General features: G+C 53.2%; 2 protein-coding genes across 3 annotated transcripts; one reads left to right on the forward strand and one right to left on the reverse strand.

The window, feature by feature from the left end:
• Window positions 1-3,208: 3,208 nt before the first annotated feature.
• pde1a (phosphodiesterase 1A, calmodulin-dependent) lies at window positions 3,209-14,509 on the forward strand. Its single transcript, XM_047046096.1, is given in 17 exon segments — window positions 3,209-3,656; window positions 6,026-6,139; window positions 7,416-7,554; window positions 7,556-7,591; window positions 7,593-7,603; window positions 8,960-9,026; window positions 9,928-10,044; window positions 11,141-11,281; window positions 11,583-11,683; window positions 11,769-11,894; window positions 11,990-12,091; window positions 12,242-12,362; window positions 12,651-12,732; window positions 12,998-13,118; window positions 13,474-13,655; window positions 13,994-14,188; window positions 14,327-14,509. Coding segments are annotated over 17 exon segments (1,866 nt in total). The 5' UTR covers window positions 3,209-3,516; the 3' UTR covers window positions 14,398-14,509.
• A 116-nt stretch (window positions 14,510-14,625) lies between these two features.
• ppp1r1c (protein phosphatase 1, regulatory (inhibitor) subunit 1C) lies at window positions 14,626-19,165 on the reverse strand. 2 transcript variants are annotated; one of them, XM_047046101.1, is made up of 6 exons: window positions 18,871-19,165; window positions 18,251-18,305; window positions 17,413-17,444; window positions 17,225-17,285; window positions 16,546-16,692; window positions 14,626-16,403 (listed from the first exon to the last, which is right to left on the reverse strand). In XM_047046101.1, exons 1-6 carry the CDS (start codon window positions 18,946-18,948, stop codon window positions 16,303-16,305), a joined length of 474 nt encoding a protein of 157 aa, XP_046902057.1. In that variant the 5' UTR covers window positions 18,949-19,165; the 3' UTR covers window positions 14,626-16,302. The 2 variants fall into 2 exon arrangements, with proteins under 2 accessions (XP_046902057.1, XP_046902056.1); XM_047046100.1 differs by having other exon boundaries at window positions 16,546-16,698.
• Window positions 19,166-19,557: the final 392 nt, after the last annotated feature.

Here is a 19,557-nt window from a genome sequence, read left to right on the forward strand (position 1 = left end):
AAAGACAGAGAGAGGGGCAGAGAAGAGTCGAGGAAAGAGAGTTAGAGGGAGGGCTTCCAGACATCCAAGAGAGGGAGGGTCTCTCTGAATGTCTCTCTAAGTCCTCTGAATGTCAGCGTCTTCTCTCCCAACGCTCACCCCTCACGTCCCACCCCTTAAGACCCTCACATCTTATCCCCTTTCAACTTTCCTCACTTAACCCCCACCCTAACCCTAACCCCCACCCAGACCTCCTAGCCCTCACCCCCTTACCTCCTACTCCTCACCCCCTTACCTCCTAGCCCTCACCCCCTTACCTCCTAGCCCTCACCCCCTTACCTCCTAGCCCTCACCCCCTTACCTCCTAGCCCACCTCCTTACCTCCCAGCCCTCACTCCCTTACCTCCTAGCCCTCACCCCCTTACCTCCTAGCCCTCACTCCCTTACCTCCTAGCCCTCACCCCCTTACCTCCTAGCCCTCACCCCCCTTACCTCCTAGCCCTCACCCCCTTACCTCCTAGCCCTCACCCCCTTACCTCCTAGCCCTCACCCCCCTTACCTCCTAGCCCTCACCCCCTTACCTCCTAATCCTCACCCCTTACCTCCTAGCCCTCACCCCCTTACCTCCTAGCCCTCACCCCCTCACCTCCTACCCCTCCCCCCTTTTCTCCTAGCCCTCACCCCCCTTACCTCCTAGCCCTCACCCCCTTACCTCCTAATCCTCACCCCCTTACCTCCTAGCCCTCACCCCCTTACCTCCTAGCCCTCACCCCCCACCTCCTAGCCCTCACCCCCTTACCTCCTAGCCCTCACCCCCTTACCTCCTAGCCCTCACCCCCCTTACCTCCTAGCCCTCACCCCCTTACCTCCTAGCTCTCACCCCCTTACCTCCTAGTCCTCACCCCCTTACCTCCTAGCCCCCACCTCTTTACCTCCTAGCCCTCACCCCCTTACCTTCTAGTCCTCACCCCCTTACCTCCTAGCCCTCACCCCCCTTACCTCCTAGCCCCCACCTCCTTACCTCCTAGCCCACCCCCTTACCTCCTAGCCCTCACCCCCTTACCTCCTAGCCCACCTCCTTACCTCCCAGCCCTCACCCCCTTACCTCCTAGCCCTCACCCCCTTACCTCCTAGCTCTCACCACCTTACCTCCTAGCCCTCACCCCCTTACCTCTTAGCCTTCACCCCCTTACCTCCTAGCTCTCACCCCCTTACCTCCTAATCCTCACCCCCTTACCTCCTAGCTCTCACCCCCTTACCTCCTAGTCCTCACCCCCTTACCTCCTAGCTCTCACCCCCCTCACCTCCTAGCCCACCCCCTTACCTCCTAGCCCACCACCTTACCTCCTAGCCCTCACCCCCTTACCTCCTAGCCCTCACCCCCTTACCTCCTAGCCCTCACCCCCCTTACCTCCTAGCCCTCACCCCGTTACCTCCTAGCCCACCTCCTTACCTCCCAGCCCTCACCCCCTTACCTCCTAGCTCTCACCCCCTTACCTCCTAGCCCTCACCCCCTTACCTCTTAGCCCTCACCCCCTTACCTCCTAGCTCTCACCCCCTTACCTCCTAATCCTCACCCCCTTACCTCCTAGCTCTCACCCCCTTACCTCCTAGTCCTCACCCCCTTACCTCCTAGCCCTCAGCCCCCTTACCTCCTAGCCCCCACCTCTTAACCTCCTAGCCCTCACCCCCTTACCTTCTAGTCCTCACCCCCTTACCTCCTAGCCCTCACCCCCCTTACCTCCTAGCCCCCACCTCCTTACCTCCTAGCCCACCCCCTCACCTCCTAGCCCTCACCCCCCTTACCTCCTAGCCCCCACCTCCTTACCTCCTAGCCCACCCCCTTACCTCCTAGCCCTCACCCCCTTACCTCCTAATCCTCACCCCCCCTTACCTCCTAGCTCTCACCCCCTTACCTCCTACTCCTCACCCCCTTACCTCCTAGCTCTCACCCCCCTCACCTCCTAGCCCACCCCCTTACCTCCTAGCCCACCACCTTACCTCCTAGCCCTCACCCCCTTACCTCCTAGCCCTCACCCCCTTACCTCCTAGCCCTCACCCCCTTACCTCCCAGCCCTCACCCCCTTACCTCCCAGCCCTCACCCCCTTACCTCCTAGCCCTCACCCCCTTACCTCCTAGCCCTCACCCCCTTACCTCCCAGCCCTGCCCCCCAGACCCCCAGCCCTCCCCCCCCCCCAGACCCTCTGCCCTCCCAAGCAGCCTCCCGTCCTCTCTCTCCTCCCCGCGGTTCCCTCGGCCTGCTCCCCCCCCTCCTCCACCCCCGCTGCCCTGGCCAAACACTTCTGGCTCCCTCTCAGCTCTGGACGTGCTGTCTGACTGACGGGACGGGAAAGAGTTGTCCACACTCCCCATAACCCTAACCCCAGGATCCACACCGTTCCTCTGTAACCCTTCCAGTCCTTTGGGTCCGAGTTCCGAGTTCCCTGTTCTTTCCTGTGCTTCTTTCTGATTGCCGGAACCGTAATTTTTATTGTACCGAAGTTCTGATGACCTGGAAGAATGACCAGGTCGGGCACGGTTCTGTGTGTTGTTACGCCACACTTCAGAGTTTGATGGTTACGACTATTAGTACTGTCAGCAGGCATTTAGCCTAAGTCCCTCTCTCACTATCCCCCCCCCTTCCCCACCCAGCGATCACCCAACACCCTGGGCTGTTCCTCTGGGGGTTCATGGGAAGTCGTTCTTTGGCAGGAAGACTCGTGAAGACTCTCTTTGTACCATATCTCCGATCCGTTGTTTACAGTTGAGCATATCCCAGGATGCACAGCAGAGCGAGATGACATCAGCAGGGGGTCACGGCTCTGCGGGCCAAAACCATAACTCAGCTGACACACACACACACACACCATTCCCAGCTTGGAACACACTTTTAGAACTGGCCTCCCACAATGCACTGGTGGGACGGGTCAGGGGGGTCAGGAGTGGAGAGCGGGCCAAGAGGACCACAATGGAGAGAGTCCGACCAGACTCCCAGACCATAACAACCGCTGCCTTCCAGGGCGCGATCTGACACGCACCTCTGGGAGCACGGGATGTTATCCTTGGCTGCCTCTGAGATCCCTCTCGGTTCGAAAAAGCGTGAAACGACATCAGCCGTTCCATTCTAATTCCCCTGTTTTGACGTGAGGCCTTTCGAGAGCTGATGAAGCTGGAGATTAGAACTCCGAGGAGAGAGAGAGATTTCCCTCTAAGGAAGGGAGAACCTCAGGAGGAGAGAGAGAGAGAGATCGTGCTTGACTCGTTTTCCGTCTGGGCGCATGAGGCACGTGCTTTTCAGATTGGGGAACCAGGAACAGCTGTCGGGTGTGTTTGTGTGTCGTTAAAGCTGTGGGATCGTTTGAATCGGCGGCGCTTGTCTGTGCGCGACAGGTCCTTTCCTGTCTCTGTTCCCCAGATGGGCTGTAAACAGCTGTGTTTACGGTAGCTCCAGAGAGCTGTGGTGAGGCGACTGGGTGGGGTCTTGCAGAATGCGCTGCACCTCCTGAAATGTGGACCATCACCGGGATAGATTGGTGATGCTGAAACTAGCTACATGCATGGACACCACAGACTTGGAGGACAGAGTTGGAGGACAGAGTTGGAGGACAGAGTTGGAGGACAGATTTGGAGGACAGAGTTGGAGGACAGAGTTGGTCGGGCTATGCATGCAGAGAGGGTTAGTGTGTTTGTGTATTTTACGCACAATGTATTTCATTAAAGCATAACCATGGCCAGACAGCCACAAATCAGACAGACAGACAGTAAGGCAGGCAGGCAGACAGACAGACAGACAGACAGGACAGACAGACAGACAGACAGACAGACAGACAGACAGACAGACAGACAGACAGACAGACCAGACAGACAGACAGACAGAACAGTAAGACAGTAAGACAGACAGACAAACAATAGTAAGGCAGACAGACAGAAACACACAAAGACAAACAGTAAGACAGACACACAGACAGACAGATAGACAAACAGACAGTAAGACAAAAAGACGGACAGACACACACAGACAATAGAAAGGCCGACAGTGAGTCAGTCCAGTCAGACAGACAAAAAGACAGACAGACAGATAGACAATAGTAAGGCAGACAGACAGAAACACACACAGACAGACAGTCAGACAGACAGATGACCAGTTGTGTGTGTGAACTTCAGCACCCACATGCCAGCTGTGGAGCATCAATGTCACCCTGTGAGGTTGAGAAGAGCTCTGGTCCTATAGGGCGCTTGAACCCCATGTTTAGATCTCCTTCTGACCAGCCTGCTCGCTCACGCGCTGCTTTACCCCCCCCCTGCACTGAGTGGAATACAGGTTGTTATGTGTGTGTGTGTGTGTATACACGTGTTGTCTGTGTGTGTGAGTGCGAGCTGGATCAGTAGTAGTTAGCCTACAAATCTCCTATTTCTTTCCGTGGGATGCAGCTCAAGCCAGGCAGCTTTGGCTTCATGTCTCCTTCTGCTCTCTCCTCCTTCTGCACTCTCTCGTCTGCTCTCTCTCTCCCCTCTCTCTTTGCGCAAGCGTCTCTCCATCTCTTTTCCGTCCTCGCACCCCTTCTCCTTCCCTCTCTCTAGGCCGTTTGTCATTCTCTCATTCCCTTTCTCTCTCCCTGCCCCCCCCCCCCCTCTCCCTCCTATCCTCCCCTCTCTCTACACTGTTTCTCATTCTGTCGTTCCCTCTCTCTCCCTCTCTCTCTCTCTCTCTCTCTCTCCTCTCTCTCTCTCTCTCTCTCTCTCTCTCTCTCCCTCTCTCTCTCCTCTCTCTCTCTCTCTCTCCTCCCCCCGTCTCTCTCTCTCTCCCCTGCTTCCCCCCTCTCTTTCTCGCCCATCCTGCTACCTCCCTGGCCCTCTGGACCCCCTTGGTCTGCAGGCCCTGCTGGGAGGAGGGACCTCCCAGTAAGAGGGCTGCTCTGGATCTGTCCCGGCCTGTTTGACACAGGAGAGACACTCGTCACAGATCACCTCGGTCTGTTTTGGGAGCCACAGTTGACTTGTATTTATGCATTCGGACAACCTGGGGTGACAGAGGAGGTAGGTTATTTGCGGGAGCTAGGAAGAATACCATTGGACAACAGGGGAGAGGGGAAGAAACGCTATTGGAGAACATGGAGAGGGGAACATTACTGTTGTCCAACAGCTATTGGACAACAGGAGACAGAAAAGGGAGGTTGTTTGAATAGTTGACGAGGACACGCCACACAATAGCAGACTTGAGATCAAGTGGGTGTTGAGAAGCGTGCCCGTCCAATGACGTCACACGACCAGGCCCCTAATGTCATCGAAAACCCCCCCCCCCCTCCCTCCCTCGTGACGAACAACGGCTCCCAGAACTCCGGGCAGCAGGCTCTTGAATTCCGGGCCCCAGCATCGTGCCGTGTGAGTCTGCAGGGTGGTGCTGTGAGTCCGGCGGTGAGTCGCCGTGGCTGCGGAGGGGCCTGGGCTCAGCTCCATCTCCTGTCTCTGTGCGCCGCAGCGTGACATCACCTGACCTTTACTCTGCGGCAGAGAGTGAGAGGGGGCAGGGCTTCGCTCTTGTCTCTCGCGGCGATCGACAGGGGGCCGGCTCGCATGCACTTGCGCGGCCACACACGCAAAATACTCACTGGCAAGCACTCGCTTTGTTCGTGGCTTCCATCTCCCGGACCCTGGGACAAGCACAGCCAAGTGAGGAGAGCTGTTGGTCGGCGACCACCACACACACACACACACACACACATACTCACATACTTTCACAGAGCTATGCTTTTTAGTTTAGATTCTACAGGTTATGATGTGAGGAACTGATATGGTATCAGATGGAAGCTAATGAAATGAGATTTGCTCCCCTGGCCTCACAGCAAACATCCATGACTGTTTGTTTGGTGTGTGAGTGTGTGTGTGTGTGTGTGTTAGTGTGAACCTATCAATATTCGTAAATGAAAACCCACACATTCACTCACAGCTACACACAAGCACACACACACACACACACACATACATACAGACTCTAATCTAACGGATGCTCTCTGTTCCTGTTGTGTGTGGTGTGTTTGTGTTTAGGTTGCGGTGTCTGGTGAAACAGCTGGACAAGGGAGAGGTGAATGTTCTGGATCTGAGGAGGAACATAGAGCATGCTGCCTCTGTTCTAGAGGCAGTCTACATAGATGAGACCAGGTAGGTACTGCCTGCCTGTCTCTCTGTCTGTCTCTCGGTCTATCTCTCTGTCTGTCTCTCTGTCTGTCTGCCTTTGGGCCATTATAGTTGAGATCACACACATGCACCACACACATACATGCACCACAAACACACACAAACACACACTCTCACATATCTGCACAGACCAGCTTGGCTTAGCTTTGCTGCTGTGTCTTGACAGCGTGAGTTCCTAAAGACAGAGTTGAACACTTGAGAGTTAAAAGGAAATGACTTTCACTTTGTGCCTGCAGATCAAAGTTGTTCCATTGTGTGCATGCCCAATGTGTGTGTGCGCGCGCGTGGTGTGTGTGTGTGCTCGCCCGTCGGTCTCTCTCACTCCTCATTACCAAGACATCCTGAGGGGTAAAAACAGTTCATCCATCTTGCCAGGCATGCATGTGTGGTGTGTGTGTGTGTGTGTGAGAGAGGGAGAGGGGGAGAGAGGGAGAGAAAGAAACAAGGAGAAGCCCTGGGATTCGATCATATAGGTATATAATTGTGTTTCCTCATCACAGCTTCATTTTCACGGTGGACAGCTTTCCCTTCCTCCCCCTCCTCCTCCGTCGCAGGGGAGGGATGTCGGGGGCTCAGCGTCGGGTCATTTCCCTCACTTAGGATCTAACTTAATGGGTTTACATTCTACAATCGCATCAGGGATGTCATTTGACGTCCGTATTACAATGGTTCACAGTTCCTCCCTCTAGAGAACTGTCTCTCTCTCCTCTCTCTAGCCTCGTCTCTCTCTCTCTCTCTCCTCTTCTCTCTCTCTCTCTCTCTCTCCTCTCCTCTCTCTCTCCTCTCTCTCTCTCTCTCTCTAGCTTTGCCTCTCTCTCTCTCTCTCTCTCTCTCTCTCTTTCTCTCTCTCTCTCTCTCTCTCTCTAGCTTTGCCTCTCTCTCCTCTCTCTCTCTCTCTCTCTCTCTCTCTCTCTCTCTCTCTCTCTCTCTCTCTAGCTTTGCCTCTCTCTCTGTCTCATTGTCTCTCTCTGTCCCCCCTCCTTCTCTCTCCTGTTTCGATTCCGCTGTGGAAGAAGTTGTTTATTTCTCTGTGCCTAACTGTCTGGTTTATGTGTAGCAGCAGTATGACTCACTGGGAGGAGGGAACAGCCAGCCAGCCTGTCAATCAGTCACTCAAATGTCCAGGCAGTTAGCCTGCCAGTCAGTTACAGGCGGTCAAGTCTGCTTGGCCAGTTAGCTGCCCTCATTGGCTGTCGCCACGGCGCTGCCTGTGATTGACATTCGGTGTCTCATCCCCTAGGCGTCTCCTGGACACAGAGGATGAACTCAGCGACATTCAGGCGGACTCCGTGCCATCCCGAAGTCCGCGATTGGCTTGGCTTCCACCCTTCACCCGGAAGATGGGTGTGGTCCGGCGGCGCCCGGAGGAGAAGCCGAGGTTTTCGCTCCATCGTCCACGCCGTGCAGGCTGGGATCCTTCGTAGAGAGGTACCTGGGAAACGTAGGCAGGGAGAGAGAGGTACCTGGGAAACGTAGGCAGGGAGAGAGAGGTACCTGGGAAACTTAGGCATGGGAGAGAGAGGTACTTGGGAAACGTAGGCAGGGAGAGAGAGGTACCTGGGAAACATAGGCAGGGAGAGAGAGGTACCTGGGAAAACGTAGGCTGGGGAGAGAGAGGGGAGGTTGCCTGTCCATCTTCCCCAAAACTGTCCATCGTTGAACAGCCAAACACCTTTGACTTGCCACTGGGATCCTGAAAAATGATTTCCGAAATGTGATATTCAGCCTCCATCCAGAGATCTGGTGGCTCTCTAATTACCATGGCAACTGTTCCAGCTTGTCACACACACCTGTTGTTTCGTAACAGTCTGTGTTCAGACCGTATGTTAGAGCATAGGGAGGAATGAACATTACATTAGAGAGGAGAGGAGTAGGAAGAGGAGGAGAGGAGTAGGAAGAGGAGGAGAGGAGTAGGAAGAGGAGGAGAGGAGTAGGAAGAGGAGGAGAGGAGTAGGAAGAGGAGGAGAGTAAAGAGAAGAGGAGAGGAGGTAGGAGAGGAGAGAAAAGGAGAGGAGAGGAGGTAGAAGAGGAGAGGAGGTAGAAGAGGAGAGGAGAGAAAAGGAGAGGAGGAGAGGAGAGGAGAGAGAAGAAGATAGGAGAGAAGAGGAGGAGAAGAGGAGAGAAGAGGAGAGGAGGAGAGGAGGGAAGTATAGGAAGCTTGGCTCTTGTCAATCTTCGTTCGGTTGCTGCTGCCAAACGGCCGGGCCCCAGATACCGACTGCTCTCCTCTTCACTGTCCTCCCTCCCCCCTCCCCCTCTCTCTCCCTCCTCCCTCCCCCTCTCTCTCCCTCCTCCCTCCCCCTCTCTCCCTTCTCTCTCCCCCTCTCTCTCCCTCTTCCTTCCCCCTCTCTCTCTCTCCCTCCCTCTCTCTCTCTCCCTCCTTCCTCTCCCTCTCCTCCCTCTCCCTCCTCCCCCTCTCTCTCCCCTCCTTCCTCTCCCTCTCCTCTCTCTCCCTCCTCCCCTTCTCCTCTCTTCATAGAGCAGGCTCGACGAAAGTATTTGGATTAGAGGCTAGAACAGACTCAATTTGATTGGTTGACAGCACCAATGGTGGGTGAAGACCAGTTAACAAAAGAGCATGACTAGACAGAGAAGTAAGTACAGTTGTACATGAAGTCCTTATATCTTGTTGCACTGTGATGATGTCAGTGCTTACATCCTGTCCCACTGTGATGATGTCAGTGCTTATATCCTGTCCCAATGTGATGATGTCAGTGCTTACTTCCTGTCCCACTGTGATGATGTCAGTGCTTACATCCTGTCCCACTGTGATGATGTCACCAGGATGTACAGACGGACATCTAACATGACAGGACTGACATACCCTCCTGCTGCTCTGGCTGCACTGAAGGTACACACTCACACACACACACACACCACATGTATACACACACTGCACACACATACACACACACACACTCACACACACACCCCATGCATACACACACTGCACACACACACACACACACTCACACACACACACACCACATGTATACACACACTGCACACACATACACACACACACGCCACATGCATACACACACTGCACACACATACACACACACACACACACACACACACCACATGTATATACACACTGCACACACATACACACTCACACACTCACACACACACCACATGCATACACACACTGCACACACATACACACACACACCACATGTATATACACACTGCACACACATACACACTCACACACTCACACACACCACATGCATACACACACTGCACACACATACCACATGTATATACACACTGCACACACATACACACACACACACTCACACACACACCACATGTATACACACACTGCACACACATACACACTCACACACACACCACATGCATACACACACTGCACACACATACACACACACACACTCACACACACACCACATACATACACACACTGCACACACATACACACTCACACACACCACATGCACACACACACTCACACACCGCGATTTCTAGCTTTTTGTTGGCGTAGCTGGTAGTGGTTGTGCTTGGGATGTTGGACGCATACACACACCACGCTCATACACCCCCCCCACACCACCCTACCCCCCACACATACTGCATACTGCACACACACTTCTCAAATTGAGCCTTCAGGCAGTAATGAAGTATAATGAAATGGAAATGAATATTGGCCTGCAGACATCAGTCAAACAGAGACCTCACATCCTCGAGGTGTGCTTGTTGCCACATGTGTCATTGTTGTGCACCTGCAGGATGTTGACAGGTGGACCTTCGACGTGTTTGCTCTGCACGAGGCCTCCGGTGAACACGCACTCAAGTTCCTGGTCTACGAGCTGCTGACACGCTATGACCTCATCACTCGCTTCAGGGTCTGTCCCTCTCTCCTTATCGCTCTCTCTCTCTCTCTCTCTCTCTCTCTCTCTCTCTCTCTCTCTCTCTTTCTCTCTCTGTGTCTCTCTCTCTCTCCTTATCGCTCTCTCTCTCTCTCTCTCTCTCTCTCTCTCTCTCTCTCTCTCTCTCTCTCTCTCTCTCTTTCCCTCTCTGTGTCTCTCTCTCTCTCCTTATCGCTCTCTCTCTCTCTCTCTCCTTATCTCTCTCTCTCTCTCTCTCTCTCTCTCTCTCTCTCTCTCTCTCTCTCTCTCTCTCTCTCTGTTTCTCCCTCTCTCTCTCCCTCTCCCTCTCTCTCTGTCTGTCTGTCTCTCTCTCCCTCTCTCTGTCTCTCTCTCTGTCTCTCTCTCTCTCTCTCTCGCTCTCTCTGTTTGTATATTGATCACTGTTATCCTTGTGGATACTTCTGTCCCCTACAGACAGACACAATCTGAGCATCTCTGTATCGGCATTTGAATTAGATTGACGCACAATGCCCATATTTGGCCAGGGGAAGTAGCTCTTAGTGTGATTACAAGATCAGAATGTTCTCTGTGTTCAGCCGGCACATCAGGATGTGTCTCCAGCTACCTGCTGTTCTCTGTGTTCAGCCGGCAAATCAGGATGTGTCTCCAGCTACCTGCTGTTCTCTGTGTTCAGCCGGCAAATCAGGATGTGTCTCAACAGCTACCTGCTGTTCTCTGTGTTCAGCCGGCACATCAGGATGTGTCTCCAGCTACCTGCTGTTCTCTGTGTTCAGCCGGCAAATCAGGATGTGTCTCCAGCTACCTGCTGTTCTCTGTGTTCAGCCGGCACATCAGGATGTGTCTCCAGCTACCTGCTGTTCTCTGTGTTCAGCCGGCACATCAGGGAAACTGGAGCTCTCAGAGCCCCAGCAAGCCTCCAACTATTACTTCCAAAGGTTCACCCTCCATCCCTCTCTTCCCGCTCCTCTTCCTCCCCTTCCCCCCTTCTGCCATCCTCATCTTCCCTTTTGTACTCCTCCTCGTTTGCTCACTCATGTTCACGCCCTCGTCTTCCTCTCTGCCCCTTCGTCCACTATGTCCTCCTCCCCTTCCTCCCCTCCCTCCCCTCCAGATCCCTGTGTCTTCCCTGGTGTCCTTCGTGGAGGCTCTGGAGGTGGGCTACAGCAAGCACAGGAACCCCTACCACAACCTGGTGCATGCGGCCGACGTCACTCAGACAGCTCACTACCTGATGCTGCACACTGGGGTCATGGTGAGTCACGCACGCACACACACGCACACACACGCACACTCAGACAGCTCACTACCTGATGCTGCACACTGGGGTCATGGTGAGTCACGCACGCACACACACGCACACACACGCACACTCAGACAGCTCACTACCTGATGCTGCACACTGGGGTCATGGTGAGTCACACATGCACACACACACACACACGGTCACTGTGAACAGTCTTCTTCTTTTTTTGCTCTTTGTGTGTGAGTGTATTTGTGTGTGTGTGTGCGTGTGTTTGGGGTGTGTGTGTGTATGTGTGTGTGTCGTGGTGCAGCACTGGCTGACTGAGCTGGAGATCCTGGCCATGGTGTTTGCTGCGGCCATCCATGACTTTGAACACACAGGAACCACCAACAACTTCCACATCCAGACCAGGTCAGTCTTCCACACACACACACACACACACACACACACACACACACACACACACACACACACACACTGTGGTGTATCCCTGCAGGTCTGAGGTGGCCATCCTGTATAACGACCGCTCGGTGCTGGAGAACCACCACGTGAGCGCCGCCTACAGGCTTCTGCAGGAGGACGACATGAACATCCTGGTCAACCTCAGCAAGGACGACTGGAGGTCAGGACACACACGGATGCATCCCACACACACGCGCACGCACGCTTATGCATCACACACATTGTTTATGTGTGTGTGTGTGTGTGTGTGTGCAGGGAACTGAGGGCGCTGGTGGTGGAGATGGTGATGAGTACAGACATGTCCTGCCACTTCCAGCAGATCAAAACCATGAGGAACCTGCTGCAGCAGCCACACTGGTAGGCAGGTGACCCCTGACCCCTACACTTTGACACCTAGCCATAACCCTTGGACAACCACCCCTGACCTCTGAACCCTCTGACCACCCACCTCTGATCCTAGTGCCACCCTCTAAGCCGGACCTGAGAGTGTGTGTGTGTGTGTTTTAGTGTGGACAAGGGCAAAGCTCTGTCCCTGATGCTGCACGCTGCAGACATCAGCCACCCAGCCAAGGCCTGGCCCCTGCACTACCGCTGGACGCACAGCCTCATGGAGGAGTTCTTCAGACAGGTACACACACACACACACACACTCACACATTCATACACACAGACACACATGCATACACACAGACACACACACACACACACATGCATACACACAGACACACACATACAGACACATACACACACAGACACACATACAGACACATACACACACATACACGTTCAGACACACGCAAACACACACGCAAACCGACGTAGACACACACACACACTCATGCACGCTCACACACACATACATACATGTGCAGACTCAAGCGTGTCCTGTCTGTGCTGTAACCTCTGTGGTCTGCAGGGCGACAAAGAGGCGGAGCTAGGCCTGCCCTTCTCTCCTCTGTGTGACCGCAAGGCCACCATGATCGCCCAATCACAGATCGGTGAGGACCACCTGCCTCGATAGAACACACACCTGTGCCCCTGCCTCGATCACACACACCTGTATTCCTACCCCTCTCCCAGTCTGCCTCTAACTGTTCGGTGTCTCTGCATCGGGTCATGCTTCAGAGGAGCCAGCTGAACACTGCCATCCAGTGGACAATAGAGAGATAGTCAGATAGAACTCAGAAAAACAGAATTATTTACAATTTAAGGTATTTCCTTCCCTCCATCCATCCCTTCATCCGTGGCTCCATCCGTCCTCAGGCTTCATAGACTTCATCGTGGAGCCCACCTTCTCAGTCCTGGTGGACACCACTGAGAAGATAATGTCTCCTCTCATAGAGGAAGCGGTCAAGTCTCAGGACTCTGGTCCCTGCAGGTCCAGGTAAACACACACCCTCATCACGCGCTGGACTCACTTCCCAAACCGCTGCTCCTCCCAACCTGACACGCAGCGATTCTATTGGTTGTTTCAGCCTGACAGGCAGTGATTCTATTGGTTGTTTCAGCCTGACAGGCAGCGATTCTATTGGTTGTTTCAGCCTGACAGGCAGTGATTCTATTGGTTGTTTCAGCCTGACAGGCAGCGATTCTATTGGTTGTTTCAGCCTGACAGGCAGCGATTCTATTGGTTGTTTCAGCCCGACAGGCATCGATTCTATTGGTTGTATCAGCCTGACAGGCAGCGATTCTATTGGTTGTTTCAGCCTGACAGGCAGCGATTCTATTGGTTGTTTCAGCCTGACATGCAGCGGCTCTGTGACGGTGGAGTCGGTCCAGAGACACAGTGGACGGGGGTGTGGTCCTGATCAGGTGACCTCCGACTACTCGCTGGCAGCCATTGACCTCCGCCACGTGCGCCTCCTGCTGTCTGAGGTCATCCACAACAACAAGGAGCGCTGGAAGGAGCTCTCTGTACAAGGTACGACCACTGCACTGGACGGGAACACAACTGTGCTGTGCTGGACTACAAATGTGCTGTGCTGGACTACAACTGTGCTGTGCTGGACTACAACTGTTCTGTGCTGGACTACAACTGTGCTGTGCTGGACTACAAATGCAGTGTAGTGCAGTACACCACACTGCTGGTTATTATAGCACGCTGTGCTGCTTTAGACTGTACGTACTCCAGTGGTCAACACAACATGGAGCTCTGTAACTCAGTAACTCTAAGCTACCGTTGCTCACTGGTGTGCTTTCAATAGAAGGTGAGTAATGAAGTCCCCACACTTGTGTGTGTGTGTGTGTGTGTGTGTGTAGAGCTGGCCAGCAGAGAGAGGGAGGAGCGGTGTCCAGATGTCACAGAGGTCACAGAGGTCAGCATCCTCCAATCGGACGACTCGCCCACTCACACCAATCAGCTGAGCGATACAGACTCCCGGCCCGCCTCCCCGTCCCCGTCTGATGACACGCAGGACCGCTCGCCAGGTTACGCCCCTCCAGAGCGGTGGAACGGTAGGAGCCATTCTCAGACGTTAAAGAGAACCTTCCGGTCCAACAGCCCAGACGGGTCTTTCCGCCTCGTCTCAGCTGAGGTGTGTTGTCATGGTGATAGCTCAGTAGGACACGTTGTCATGGCTACTGTGTTTGCAGGGGAGGGGCCTGGAGTGGTCTTTGAGGAGGAGGAGGAAGAGGAGGAGGAGGAAGAGGATGGAAAAGACTGACGCCGTGCTGCCACGATGAAGAGGCTGCGACGGCAATGCGTGTCTGCCTGTCTGTCTGTGTCCACCTGCCTTTCTGCCTGTTTCCCTGTCTGCCTGCCTGCCCGTCATTCCGTCTGCCTGTCTGTCTGTCTACCCGTCATTCCGTCTGCCTGCCTGCCTGTCTGCCTGTCTGTCTGTCTACCCGTCATTCCGTCTGTCTGTCTGTCTGTCTGTCTGTTTATAGTGTACATTACGTAACATTTCCAGTCTACTGGACTACTATTTATTAAAGACAGAGGTGACAGTCCTCTTTAGACCTCCAACCTGCTGCTGCTGCTTCTTCATTCCCTGTGGCTGAGCTGCGGACCTGGAGACCCACTGCCCAACCCAGTTCTGCTTCTGGTTCTGGTTCTGCTTCTGGAGTCTAAGAACCAGAGGAGGAGGAAGGAGGAAGTTCCACTCACGGTTGCCACAACAGAGAACTTTATTTCCACCAGCTAGACTTCCTGTAAGATTATACACACGGTATAAAACGTTACGAAAATATCACCAGTCAGTCGGTCTTCTCACCAAAGAGGTAAACAGAGGGTTTAAATGTGTCGAGTTGTCACACAACGGTATGTTACTGAGCATAGTCAAAAATAGAGGACGTGGATGTGTCATGTTAAAAGACAAACACGCGTAGAATCTTGACATTGGCTGTGTCTGAATTCTCCATACTAAGTATACACATGGGAGAGTATAGTACGTGAAAACGAGGCCTACCGTATTTTGGGGAAAATAAGCCGCATGTTCTATAAACCGCACCCCACCAGAATGGGAGCTTTGTAAATCTGAATATTAGCCGCACTGGAATATATGCCGCACTTGATACGGGAACAACGATATCAAGCAACGCACGAGTATAGGCGATCTTACAGCATGCCATTGTGTAACACACTTCGAAAACTAAAGTAAGTAAGTGCGTAATGTATGTTTTCTATAGCCCGGGAATTAACTAATATTTACAATAGCATTCACGAAAAAGGTGTTTCTACTGTTGTTTTGTTATAAACACGTGCTATAAGCCACATCGAAATATAAGCCCCACCACCACAAGAAAAAAGTCAAATCGGGGTATAAACCGCTGCTTGATTTCCGAAAAATACGGTACATGCTGAAGGGTCTATTTGGCAGTCTAAATGTCGGCTTCTGCGTCAAACTGTGCTTGGTTGTTTAAACCCAATAAAGGTCTTTGGTACTGTTAGTTGATTACTTCCTTTGGACCGTCGAACGCAGGATGTTTATTATTGCAAACCCGACCACATCAACACCCACTAAACAGCGCCTTCTGAACAGTGTGATGACATATTCATTTAGCAGACGCCATTTTCCAAAGTGACATGTAGGGATTTGAACCCTGCAATCTCTTCAAATCTGCAATCAAACTCTGAGCTGCACTTTCAAACGTGCCGATTGCAGACAAGAATTCAGACACAACCACAGCCTTCCTGCTTTGGTCAGCGTTGCTGTGACAACAGGATGTAAGCGATACTCTTCCAGCTGACCGTGTTAAAAGGACATAGAAATACCCGAGTCACGGAGCGGCTATTACAGATGCTCCATCTTCTGATGCTGTCATGAAATATCTACCTCCAAGCAGGAAGCCGGAAGAGTCCTGGCCAACTCAGAACGTCTCGTGATCGAAGGGCGGCGTCACATGACCTCGGTGCGTCCTCACTCAGTCTACCGTGCTGGGGGGGGGGGAGGGTCACATGACCTGGTTTCCCCTCACATCGATAGCAACACCTCCAAAGAACCTTCAGTCTCGGTGGATGAAAGACTCGATGTTTGCACACAGGAGAGCCGGACGAGTGTGTGTGTGTGAGAGTGTGTGAGTGAGTGTGAGTGTGTGTGCTCCTCTTGCAAATCCCCTGCACGGGCTGTTTACTGAGGAACCCCCTTCTCCTCCTCCTCCTCCTCCTCCTCCTCTCCATCCTCCTCCTCCTCCTCGGAGAAAGGAGTATGGTTCTCCAGCAGCCTGCCCCCTAGAGGACAGCACAGTGGTCAGCCGCAGCGTCGCCTGAAGTGCCAGACTGGGTGTCTACAGTCACAGTACACAGATCAATACAGAACAATCACAGCCGGTCACACAGTCTGCTCTTCCCCCCCACACACACACACACACACCTGGAGTGAAGGGAGGCAGGTGCTGGTAGGGGGTGTCCTTGCGTCTGGGTGTGGAACCGGAAGAGGATTCCGTGGCTGTTGAAACGGGCCGAGTCAGGCCGAGGTCGGTCACTTCCTGGTTGCTGCTGTCTTCTGGGAGCTCTCTCTCTAGAACTCACACACACACAGATCGACATGAGCACAACCATTTTAACGCTGTCATGAGCATTGAGTGCTATTTGTTGTGTAGTGCTAGCCATTCAAATGTTTTTCATTCAAATGCCGTTTGTTTCTTTCGGTATAATTGGTGAAAATAAAAATCCCCCCCCCTCATTTTTTTTTGGGAAGCTTTCTTTCAGTAAACAAAAAGCTTGTTTAGCTTTTATTGGCTCATTAGTAAAAGGGCCAACCAAGCCCCTGGCTATGTAGACTGGACAGTCTCCCCTATTGGAAGATAGTCAACATTCCCGTCCAATCAGCCTTGGGCATCTGGCGACTGTGACCACTTCCACAGATAGTGCTATAACAACAAGCTGTGTCAGGAATGAGAACTGGACCGTGGCCTGGCCATGTCATTATTATGATATGTTAATGTGTGTGTGTTTGCATGATTGTGCGTGTGCGTTTGTGTGTGCTTGTGTGAATGTGCGTGTCGGTGTGTGCATCTGTGCCGGTGTATGTGTGTGTGTGTTCACAGTACCTATCAAGGTGGGCGGAGTGTACACGCTTCGTTTCCTCTGGGCGGGGCGGGCCTGGGAATGCTGGGTAACGTAGTCAGATCGAGCAGGGAGGGAAAACGGTAAAGGCGTGAGACATGACAAGATCCACCGCATCGAGTCATCACGAGGAAGCAGAACAGGAAGTGAGGCGTGAGTGGAGGAGCTCTACCTGTCCTGATTGGCTGCTGGGCTGGAGGTCAGCTGGGGGGGAGGAGATGGAGATGGCAGGAGGACAAGTTCAGCTGGTGACAACACAGTCAAGCATGTCCTCTCTCTCTCTTACACACACACACACACACACACACACACACACACACACACACTGACTCCCAGTGCTGAGCCTGGGAGGGAGGTTGTTGCTGCGTTCTCCACAGTGAGATGTTGTTTCTCGGAGGATCTCCAGGCCCAGACGCCCACTGAGGGCTTCGCCCTGCCAGAGCCCGGACCAGGAACACAGGGCTGCTTGTGCCGCAAGGAATGCATGTAGGGCATCAGAGTCCCCCCCCACACACACAGACACGACAGGCCCGCACACACACACACACACTGCTGGATAGTGCACCGAATACACACATGTCCTAAAGGCCACAAGACACACATGCCACACACATACCACACATTTACACAAACACATATGCCACCTACAGGTCACACACACACACAAATGCAAAACACACACACACACACAAACTACTCTTTGACATGTGGATACATGCCCAATTTAGTATTCCATTAAACGAGACTTTTCAGAACAGAACATTTCCCAACTCTCACTTGTAAATAAACTGTATCCAATCACTGTTAAACAGAATACTGATGACTATCACACGTTTGGCTGTTGGTGTGGATATGTGTGTGTCTGTGTGTGTGTGTGTCTGTGCAGCAGGTTTAAAGGCCATGACTGGAACAAACCGAATACCGTGGGACGCCAGCTTTTGCAGTTTTGAAGAGTGCACAAACACCATCACACAAACAAACACACACTGTTTACAAAAGTAGTATTTTACCTGCCGTGTCTCTGTAGACCACCAGGGTGGCGGGGGTAGGTCTTCTCCTACGGATCTAGAGAATGATGGGGGGGGGTTACATGTGGTAAACAGCTGTTTACGTCTGTAGTGTGTGTGTGTGTGGGGGGGGGGGACTGGAGGTAAGAGGGAGGAAGGAGAACACTCACCACCCTGTATCACGTTGAGACCTGACACCTCAGCATATTCTTCCTAGTGGTCAATGCTGCTGTCAATACAATCAACGACCCGGGGGGTTGTGTGTGTGTGTGTGTGTCTGTCTGTCTTCACTGTCGTCTGTCTACGTTAGTTTAAGCTTGGACTGGAACATGCTGTAGATAGCTCCTTGTTGTGACAAACATCACGATGACCTTGCTAGATGCCAGTCTCCTGCTAGCAAACGTTAGCGACGTACTGTTGCATTCTAGAATGGTAACTGGAACAGACTCAGAGAATCCCATCAAAGGGCCATATGGTGGACTAGGAGGGGGGGGCGCACGATGACAGAGAAGGACCCAGCTCAGAGGGGTCCGCTTTAACAGGAGACAGAGAACCAGGCAATAGAACAGGGTCATCATTTCGGTTACCATAATCGGTGTGGGTGGGTGTGCGTGTGTACTCACATGCTCAGCTGCTTTCGGGTCCAGAGGACTCTGCAACGCCGGAACTGCAAACTGGATCTTCTTGCCGTTGGACTCCATGACCGAAGAGACGGGAGGAGAAGAGAGCGGGGGAGAGAGCGAGCGAGCGAGACGGAAGGAGAAGAAGGAGGAGAGGAACACAGAGGAGAGCGGCGGGATTCAGCCGGGACAGCAGTCCGTCTCACGTCTCATCTCCCTGCTCTGGGACAACCCTGCCACGGCCCCCGCTGGAGAGAGGAGGAGGGAGAGAGGGAGGGAGGGAGAAAGAGGTGGAGAGAATGACAGTGGGACAAAGAGAGAATAGGAGAGATACAACTGCACTTTGTAACTCCTCCCCCCTGCTGGCCATTACCCCCCCCCCCCCCCCCCCCCCCCCAGCCCAGCAGCATGCTGTCCATCCCAGGCCCCTCCCCCTATCTCTCTCTGTCCTCCCTCTCCTCCTTCCCTCCCTCTCCCCTCCCTCTCCCTTCTCTCTCCCCAGTGTAACAGGAGCCTCCGGAGGGAGATGCTATCTGCTGCTGGTGGAGCTTTCATTATTAATAACCTGAGTTCAGGAGGCTGGTGCCCTCTTAACACACACGCGCACCACACACACACACACACGACTGTAACCTCGGCTGGGCATAAAAGCCCTACTTTTCCTCTCTTCAGCTTCCATTCATTCGCTTC

The sequence above is a fragment of the Hypomesus transpacificus genome, chromosome 23 (assembly GCF_021917145.1).
Source record: "Hypomesus transpacificus isolate Combined female chromosome 23, fHypTra1, whole genome shotgun sequence".
In the NCBI taxonomy this organism is placed as follows: domain Eukaryota; kingdom Metazoa; phylum Chordata; class Actinopteri; order Osmeriformes; family Osmeridae; genus Hypomesus; species Hypomesus transpacificus.

Bases quoted from the DNA above. Each gene is read 5' to 3' on its own strand.
- ppp1r1c (XM_047046100.1), bottom strand. From the start codon at position 18,948: ATGGAGTCCAACGGCAAGAAGATCCAGTTTGCAGTTCCGGCGTTGCAG. The intron at 17,445-18,250 runs GTAAAATACTAC...CCTCCCCCCCAG, and splicing joins GGTCTACAGAGACACGGCAG to CTGACCTCCAGCCCAGCAGC. The intron at 16,404-16,545 runs GTGTGTGTGTGT...GCTGTCCTCTAG, and splicing joins CCTGCCTCCCTTCACTCCAG to GGGGCAGGCTGCTGGAGAAC.